A 10,184-nucleotide genomic window follows, 5' to 3' on the forward strand; every position below is an offset into this window, starting at 1 on the left:
GTATCTATGTATCATGGTATATGCCAGTTGTGTCAATAGGATGGAAGAACCTCTAACATACATATAAATAGGAGCACATTATCATCTTAAATCACAAGACTCGTGTTAGCGTGACATTTCTTCACTATATTTTTATCAAAATATGTTAGCAGGACATTTCTTCACTATATTTTTATTAAAATATGTTAGCGTGACATTTCTTCACTATATTTTTATCAAAATATGTTAGCGAAACATTTCTTCACTATATTTTTATTAAAATATGTTAGCGTGACATTTCTTCACTATATTTTTATCAAAATATGTTAGCGAAACATTTCTTCACTATATTTTTATTAAAATATGTTAGCGTGACATTCCTTCACTATATTTTTGTTAAAATATGTTAGTGTGACATTTCTTTACTTTATTTATCAAAGACATTTCTTCACTATATTTTTCTTAAAATATGTTAGCGTGACATTCTTTCACTATATTTTTGTTAAAATATGTTAGCGTGACATTTTTTCACTTTATTTTTATCAAAGACATTTCTTCACTACATTTTTATCAAAGACATTTCTTCACTATATTTTTATCAAAGACATTTCTTCACTATATTTTTATTAAAGACATTCCTTCACTATATTTTTGTTAAAATATGTTAGCGTGACATTTCTTCACTTTATTTTTATCAAAAACATTTCTTCACTATATTTTTATCAAAGACATTTCTTCACTATAGTTTTATTAAAGAAATTTCTTCACTATATTTTTATTAAAGATATTTCTTCACTATATTTTTATTAAAGACATTTCTTATATTTTTATTAAAGACATTTCTTCACTATATTTTTATTAAAGACATTTCTTCACTATAGTTTTATTAAAGAAATTTCTTCACTTTATTTTTATTAAAGACATTTCTTCACTATATTTTTATTAAAGACATTTCTTCACTATATTTTTATTAAAGACATTTCTTCACTATATTTTTATTAAAGACATTTCTTCACTATATTTTTTTTAAAGACATTTCTTCACTATATTCTTATTATCTCCAATATAAATTCCACAATGAATTGATCAACACTTTGAATGGCTCTCAATGATTGGCTATCTATCCAGATACATCTGATATTACTTTCCTATCATCAAAACATGCAAGATAGCAACTCACATTTTGAAAACCAGTCCAACATCTAATAATAACAATTTTTTCTTCTTTTTTTTTTTTTGAATATCTGTAAAAAATCTGATTATTTAAAAAAACATCCATAATGATAATGTGGGAATAAAATAAAAACAAACCTTTACTGTAAGAACACTTGACGATGCCATCAAATAATCTTTGTTTTTAGGGTTAAAATGTAATTGTCCATCTATCTGGAAGTCAAGGTTTACAGATACAAAACTTTTTCCACTGTCCTCTGTTATATACAGTACAGTTCCTTTTGGACGAACAGATACTAAATAGACCTGTAAAATTAGAAATTATCTGTGTCAAGCAAATTATAAAGTATGATACAAAAACATTTTGCAAAGAGAATTATAGATTACTGTTGATCATCTCAACTAGATTGATTTTCTCACTTGATCTGGTACGGCAAAAGTGAGAAAAGGAATTGAGTTGAGATGACCAACGATAAACTGTTTATTGCTATTTTACCTATGACGATGTTGCCAATTTCATGTAAATTTTATTGACAAAGCCATATGCCTTTTAGTTTCTAGGGATAATTTGACATATCACTCGACTCCGCTAAGAAAGGAAATTATCAGTCAGCAAGATCAAATGAAAATTTCGTAAAATAAAAAGTGATTACTATCAATATCATTATGATGAGAAATATGGTGATATAAGTCATCTCCAACAGCAACCTGTTTATCAAACACAAATATTCATAAACAGGTTATTATTTATTTATTAAATGTATCAATACAAATATTATATTTCAGCTATACAGTCAAACATGTTTTAAAAAGACCACTCAAAGGAGGAGACAAAAGTAGTCTTGTAATACAGGTTGTTTTTAATACAGGTTCCCCATTTTAAATAGAAAGAAGCATATATATGCATTTATGTACATTATAACTTTTGAACTTTTAGTGCAAGAAAAACATTCTACATTGGTCTTGTATATCTATATATCCAATATGACTAATTATGAGAACTGATCATAATATTGTAAAATGTTTTCCTGGACTTTCAGTATTTTTGTATTTGTTCATAAATCACAAAACAAGGTTCTTATTATTATGTCCAATCTTATTCCTGTGAAAATACCCCAGGATGTAGAGCCCCCACATACTAAATAGACTAATATTTTATATAAATTGTCTCCTCATGCAATGTCTTACAAATATTTTTAATTCAATTAAAAATATAGTTTGATGATTGATCGCTTGTTTCTATATTACTGTCACGAAAATTCTATTTTTCTAAACATGCTAATTATATTATGAAATCATTAACGTCATCATCATCATTTTTAGCAATTTTGTCACAATCACATTACATTGTACTGACAATAGCTCTGTTCAATCCAATCGAGTTGAACTTTAAAATAAATGTAATTAGCTATAAGTGATATTTGGCTTGGTAAGAGGCTTCCTGACTATCTTTTTTTATGAACATTCCGCAATCCTAGACTATGCAACCCTTGCAAAAAAATCAGCCAAGATTAAATGAAAGTAAAGTCCACATTGATCATCAAAATGGTAGTACAATTCCACTTTTTAGAAAGTTGCTGATCCTTCAAAGTAAATTGTGGGCTTTTAAGACGGTGAAAATAGGTCAGTAACAGCAGGTGGTTGTTAAGGAAGGTTTGGCGGTATTTCCATAGGTCCATATCATATTTTTTTTACAATTTTCAGACCATAGACTATAAATGGGGCATAATAAATAGGTAATAAAAATCTAACTAGGAACACAATTTGAAAGGTTTGTTCATTTCAGGGACAATAAGTTAGATTAAACATATTTATTCAAGTGGATTGGGAAACAATACACTGTAACTTATATAAATCCCTTTCCACTTTCATGTGCGAGTGCTGCCTTGTAGCGGCATTAGCCTGCTCTTTTTCGAAATTTACAAGGGTGTCTTTTTTGTGCAAGAGATATGGCTCTCTCTTAACATGGGTCAGCAATTGATCCCCCCTTCCGAAGGACTATCTTTTTTTCTCATGGTATCAAGGGAGAGCTGAAAATCCAGTCCCTGAAATTTTCTCACTGGAGCAGGGATCTAACCAGGAACCTCTGTGTTAGTAGTCCAATGCTCACCCCTTCACCATGACAATATTTACCCTATTTGTATCATCTGTATGTCTAAATATCCCAGCATGCTTTCTGATGAACGTTGGCTCTTTAGTTAGTTTACTAGTAATGTTCTCAAATGTCAAACCATAATTTTCTCTGTAAAAATGTACAGATATTAAATTTGAAAACATATATATATGCAAAGTAATTAAATTTGAAAACATACGCAAAGTAATTACTTTTATCATATATTCTACAATAAATCATTTTGCTAAGCCGACAAATAAACATTACATCACAACCATTAGAGCTGTAATAATAAGTATTTACTTGACAATATATAGTCTGACTCAAAGGTATCTTATAATTTATACAATGTACTTGAAACCAGCATCATTATGGTAAGCATTATTTATTTTATATAAATACATATCCCTGCACCTGAAAGTACAGGGGAAATATTGGGTTTTTTTTTTGGAAAAGAAATAAGACAATCGTTTGAACAGAATTATCTCCCTTTGTTCATAATTGTTGATAAAATTGTTGATAAAATTGTTGATAAAATTGAGGATAGAAACAGGGAATTTGTCAAAGAGACAACAGCATAACGAAAGAGTAGAAATTTAAAACAGACCTTTAACACACCAAGAAAATCCTGCACCTGCAGGCTTCAGCTGGCCCCTATACCTCATGTATCATTTCCTGAAAGTTGTGTAAATATTTTGTCCAAATTAAACGAAGACTATTTTAATCAAAGTGTTGGGTAACCCTTAAGTTCATTGCTGACCTACATTCTTTAAGAGTTTGAGGCACTAATGAATTAAGCTCGCTGAATGATTATGGCATAAATGATTAATAATCTACTAATTTTAGATAAACCAGTAACTTACGTTCTATATATATTAGAGGCACCTGTTGCTATACCAAAAGATTCTTGACTTGTCACCACTATCATGGTCTGAAAAGGACAAAATATATTGAGTCATGCCTTTTCACATTCAACAACATATTTACTGGACAGAAGATGAAACATGGAAGATCATGTTAGCCATCAAAAGCATGTAATAATTATGTTAATAACAATAATAATTTTATTGTACTCTTTGCTTTCAGTGTAGTTGGTGTCAATGTTTTGATTTCATTTTCAGTCTATGCAGCTGATTTGTATAATACAAATCATGTCCTGTTTGGTGTAAATTTCTGAATGTTTTTTAAGCTTCTAATTTTTTTTTTTATATTCTAATTTCTAAACATTATAATCTGGTTATTTATGAACATAAACAAAATAAAATAATTCAATCTCATTTTTTTTTAAAATTATTTCTCTTACACCAAGTGGATGATGTAAATATTCATAATATTTTCTTTTAGCATGTAAATTTATATTAATTAAAACAAATCTATACATACCCCATGGGTACCAGCCCAGGCCAAAGCCATTCCTGTATTACTATCATTCTGAAATACTCTCTGAAACAAAAAAACATCACTATATATATATATCATTTGATAGAACATTCCAATAAATAGATCACAGAGTATAAAATATGCATATGTGCTTATAAAATACTACTACTTCATTTAGTTTTCTAATTGGCAATCATATCCCATCTCCTTATTTTTAAATTCATATTGGTAAAGCATCAATGGAACATTGAAACTATCAATCTGTTTTTTATGGGAGGGTATAACTGCAACATATTTTTCCCATCTATTTATGCATTCTTTTCTATTTCAGTTTTCAATTCTATTGAACTATGAACATGTTTTTCTTGAACTTAATTTTTGAATTTTGTCTCCATGACATTTTAAAATCTTTGAATCTTAGTGAATTCTTTAAGATGCTGCTTTATTTTACATGTGAGAATTCATATACTATATTTTGGTCTCGCAGTGCTAACTGCTCAAATTTTATTATGTGTGCCACCTGAAAATTGTAAATTAAAACCAAACAGAAATTGGAAGCAAGTTCAATCAGTATGGTATACCTGAGAACAGTATATCTAACGTTAATATATATGTTCCTGGGTATACTTGGTAAAATTATCAGTAATACTTCGTTTTCAGAAAAACAATAATTTCAAAACAAAAGTCCTGGAAAAAATCAGAATTTTAACATTCAGTTATCATGGTTATACATTTGTAAAGTATCAGCAAACATCAATAATCTTTAAATGGCAGAATGTCCAGTAGATATCTGAGAACCACACTAGGATATATCAAACCTTTGATTCACGGTTTTCTTATGAATTTTAATACTAAACTGCAGAATCTTTGTAAAGAAAAATGAAAAGATGTTGTATATTTTCCTTATTAGTCAATAAATTGATGCATATCAACTAAAAACTTTCTTATTCATTTAGAGAGTGCACTACACAGACATGCACATCTGACCTTTGAATTTGTTTTAGTTTTTTTCTAATTGTTTTATAAGGAAACAAAATTCTGAGAACACTCTGCACATAAGTCAGTGACTTAATTTCTCATTGTCTGATAATAGACATGTATCATTTCATCACATTATACAGGGATTTTTTTCATTCATTTATATATAAACTTATCTACAGACTTGATTTTTTACAATAACATGACATTGGAAGTTTGGAAATACAGAATACTTGTATTGAATTTACACACTTGGCCCTTGCAAATATAATGTTCCATATATACATGTATCAAAATGTAGTACATGTATATCTTTTGAACCATGGAACTTAATTGCAAGGGAATGATTAAATTAAAAATAACATTACGTGTGTTAAATGCAGTACATATACTTAATGAGGTAATTTCTGTTTCTTTTTGAAAAAGAAATCAAATATTTGCCTTATGTTACACATAAGCATGTACTTATGTATCAGAGATGATGAACTTTGAACTTGAACTTAACACTGTTTAACTGTTTATTCAAAATACACTCAGACGCAGATTTCTAGATCAGTAGAAATCAGTTATGTACCGGTATAACTACCTTTAAAATGAAAACTTTTTAATTGATTTTTTAAAGTTTGGTATTATTAACCTTTGTGGAATTATACAATATTTACATTTACAAACAATAGGGAGGAATATAAGTATTATTTAAGTATATTTAGCTCACATATATCCTAATAACATTACATATATTGAGCTTTTAAAGGTTTTTTAAAAACAAATCAATGAAGTTAATAAATAAAATTCAGTCATGCAGTAAATATAACAGGATTTTTTTAACATTTGTTACCATCCAACTTTATATGAGAATGATTTAGATTATATCTACATGTAAGTGTTATCACATGACTGGAAAATCATGTGATTGACTATTTTAAAAAGTGAATAATTTAATTTAAGTTTTATCTAATGTTTTTTAGCTCACTTGGCTTTATCATGCTGATGGACCAGTGATATGTTGCAAATCAAATCGTATATTTTTCAGTAAATGATCTTCTAAGATTTTTGTAACCAACAATAGAGTAAATCTTGTTCTGAATCAGTCCACAGGTTGTTTTGTGACCCAACTTTTATTTAATGTGAAAAATCAAAACAACATTCTAGAAATTGGACTTGTAGAATGTTCTATCTCAACTTTATTGATACAAAAATAAGGAGACCTAATACAACAGCTATTCACAAGAGCCCAAATGATATGGATGTATGCAATCACAGGTCACAGATGGATGTTTACAGTGGCTAGTAACTTAAGACACATGATTTTTAACATGATAGCTCACATACAAAGGTATTTTCAGTATCCAAGAAGTCATATATCACCATTCTAAAACACAATACCCATAACGTCATTAGCATTTATAACTCTTAGCCATCCAGTCTTTACCTTTCAATGCCTGATGTGTGGTACGACAGAAAAGACAGATTTCAAAGTCCCTGGTTTGATTACATGTAGGCCAAAAATCAAACAAAAAGACATCATGTTTATACACTGAATTAAAACTTGTAAAATATGTTCATTATATATCATGACCCCATAGCGATTAAAATTAAAAAAAAAATTATATGAGAGACTGTTTTTCTACTGGATACATGTAATACATTTGTAAAGTAACTTTGCTCTAAAACACCAAAAGTCAAATCAGGGAAAGACGGCTGCTCATGTCTATAATTAATAAAGAGATTTTAGAATGAAGCAATATCTACTACATTTCTTCAAATGTAATAATTCAAAAATTTGAAGGGATGAGCAACTACATTAATCATATTATGCCCGATATTGTAAAATTCCTCAAATCTGCCCTTTAATAGTACAAGAACACAGGTCCAAACCAATATAGTAGTACATGTACAATGTATTATATATCTACATTATAGGGCATGGCAAAGTCCTCTTTGTGGTTCTAACAAAGACTGCACACAACCTTATAGAAAATTGTATATTATATTTTGTTGAACATTTAAATTTGTGGTTCACCTGTTCCCATGAAATCTATGAATAATTATATTGGTATCCAACAGACACAGTATACTATTATTGGTCTTTTTAATGTTTATATTGTTGGTTGGTATAATGAGATAGAGTTTGTCTTCATTATTTGACCAGGGATAGTTCAATGACTGACAGACAGTTCCCAATTTCTGTATACCCTATATAAATAAGTGCACACATTCCTGCATTATTACATGAACCTTACTTTTCATTTTTGCAAGGCCTGAATATTGTTACCTTCGTCAATACATGCAAGAGTACCTGAGAAGGCTCAATGAATTCCTGTTTGTTCCTTTTCCAACCTTTACAAAATGTCAACAATCACACTAGCTGTCATTTGCATAGACAACTTTATTGACATCAGTAAAGTCATGACCTGAGATCAGCATGCAGCAATACTATCAGCATTTTATTAATTACTTTGCCCACATTTACCATAGGGCACAAGACTTTAGTGGGACAATTGTATATAAAACATATGTATCAATTTTCAAGAGGAATGTGGCCCACTACCAGTACTCTGTACATGTCAAGCCAAGAAAGGACAAACAGGATATTTTGTTTATGTCATTTATACAACTTTCTGCTTGGGTCAGGCCGCTGAAAATAGAGGTCATCAGTAGTGAGCTGAGGGAGGAAAAACTTTAGAAAGTGATCATTAAAATACTTTAATAGAGTTAGCTGCGGAACCGTAGCTCTTAGGTCCTTATGTTATTTTTTGACTACAAGGGGACCATATCTATGGTCTGGAAATAGTCAAAAGATAACATAAGGACCTTAAAGCTACGGTTCCGCAGCTATAATAAAGTAAGATCCACTTTTTCGAAATTAAAATTGAAATGAAAAAATACTTTGTTTGAAGTATTTACCGTAGTTTAAACGGGTCTCACTAAAAAGTATCATGCATGGTGAATTGTTTAAACAGGGTCCCAAATAGCTTCAACTGGATGAAAAAGTTGTGTAATTTTAGAACTTATCTGGAATGGAATAAATAGCGATTAAGTGTATTGTTGTATGATGACAAAAGTTCAAGCGGTGCAGATTCTTGGGTCAACAGATGCAGATTTCCAAATAGCAATAAGATGTATCAATAATAATGTAAATATATACATTTTGTACATGTACATACAGATCTGTTGATAGAACTCACTGCCACTGGTCTGGGCCTCTTTTTACTTTTTACTGTTAAAACTTAAGTATATATTGGTTCTCTCCTCAAACTTTGCTGGGTGTGTTTTTTGGTTTTTTTTTTTTATATATAAGTAATACTTTGTTTGCATTGTATACCTTTTCAAGTATTTGTGTCTTCTTCTGAAGAACATCAGTAAGAAATGTTGTTTCTTGTGATTGGCAAGTTGAGTCAGCATCACGCCGAAATCGTGTTTGTGTATGGCTTCCATGACTTTTCAAGGGTATGCTATTTTGTTGTATTTCGAAATGATGTACAAACTCCCTGCTGCAATGACACTTCTGACAGACTGTCAAAGCCAAAACAAACCAAAGATGTAACTTCATTCTTCCGTGGTAATGTTCAACGACGTTTCCGTTTCACGTGAAAGATAAATATTAGCGACACCTATAATAATATTGTAATTATCGACCCTTTTTCTCCTTTATGTTTGTGTGCCTCCGATGTATAAAGGGACACCTCTTCTTAAGTTTTACAATCTCAAATATTAATGTTCATTTGAAATGCTATTTTGTCTAATTTCTTTCGCTAAACAACTTATTATAAAGAAATATTGCTTACTCCTAGTATCAAGATGAGAGACATATTATAGATCGTTACGGTATGTACATACTGAGAGTCATAAAAAAGATAATCAGAGACAAGTGCGCTGTCGGTTGGTCTGTCGGTCGGTCGGTCGGTCGGTCGGTCGGTCGGTCGGTCGGTCGGTCGGTCGGTCGGTCGGTCTTTCGGTCGGTCTGTCGGTTGGTTGATCTCTCGGTCGGTCGCTCGGTCGGTCGACCAACATTCTAAATAATCGGTCCTGGCATGCTTAAATTAAGTCAGTTGTAACCCATACAATTATAATGCAGGAATATGCAATAAATCTGTTACACATTTTAAAAAGTGAAAATAAAAATTTTTAGTCTTTGTTTTATAAATTTTGCTTTGTATCCATGATGATTGCGGTTGCATATGAACAGAACATTTTTATATAGCAAGAACAAAGAACCTTATTTTCATTTTTATGAAAGCATTTTATACCGATGCCAGCTGTCTATTCCAAAATTCTGTAATATTAATTTGTTTTTGTTATTCATTAATCATACTTCGGGGCTATATGACCAAAGGGATAACCAAATAGTGACAAAAACTTCACCTTGATCATCAATCCATAAATTGATGCTGCGTTCAGGTGAACTGTCTGACGGGCATGTAGGCCTTGCTTGTTGTGTTATATTACTCATTACGAGTGAGTATTTCACATTGCAAACATTATCCACAAAAATATATTACAGCAATCATGAGCACTGAACCATGAGAATGAGGGCAAGGGTGGACATATATGTCAAACG

General features: G+C 30.4%; 1 protein-coding gene across 4 annotated transcripts in view; it reads right to left on the reverse strand.

Annotated features, from left to right (window-relative positions):
* LOC139515473 (sortilin-like) overlaps positions 1–9,289 on the reverse strand; it is a 67,948-nt gene extending 58,659 nt beyond the window's left edge. For 2 of the 4 annotated variants that reach the window (XM_071305065.1, XM_071305056.1), the window contains exons 1-5: positions 8,949–9,289; positions 4,649–4,708; positions 4,129–4,196; positions 3,286–3,394; positions 1,291–1,458 (exon numbers count right to left, since the gene is read on the reverse strand). In XM_071305065.1, coding sequence (XP_071161166.1) covers positions 1,291–1,458; positions 3,286–3,394; positions 4,129–4,196; positions 4,649–4,708; positions 8,949–9,176 — 633 coding nt within the window. In that variant the 5' untranslated portion in view covers positions 9,177–9,289. The remainder of the gene's footprint in view (positions 1–1,290; positions 1,459–3,285; positions 3,395–4,128; positions 4,197–4,648; positions 4,709–8,948) is intronic. The other 2 variants (XM_071305060.1, XM_071305049.1) reach the window with 2 other exon arrangements.
* Between the last annotated feature and the right edge of the window lie 895 nt (positions 9,290–10,184).

Source organism: Mytilus edulis, chromosome 1, assembly GCF_963676685.1.
Source record: "Mytilus edulis chromosome 1, xbMytEdul2.2, whole genome shotgun sequence".
Classification (NCBI taxonomy): Eukaryota; Metazoa; Mollusca; class Bivalvia; order Mytilida; family Mytilidae; genus Mytilus; species Mytilus edulis.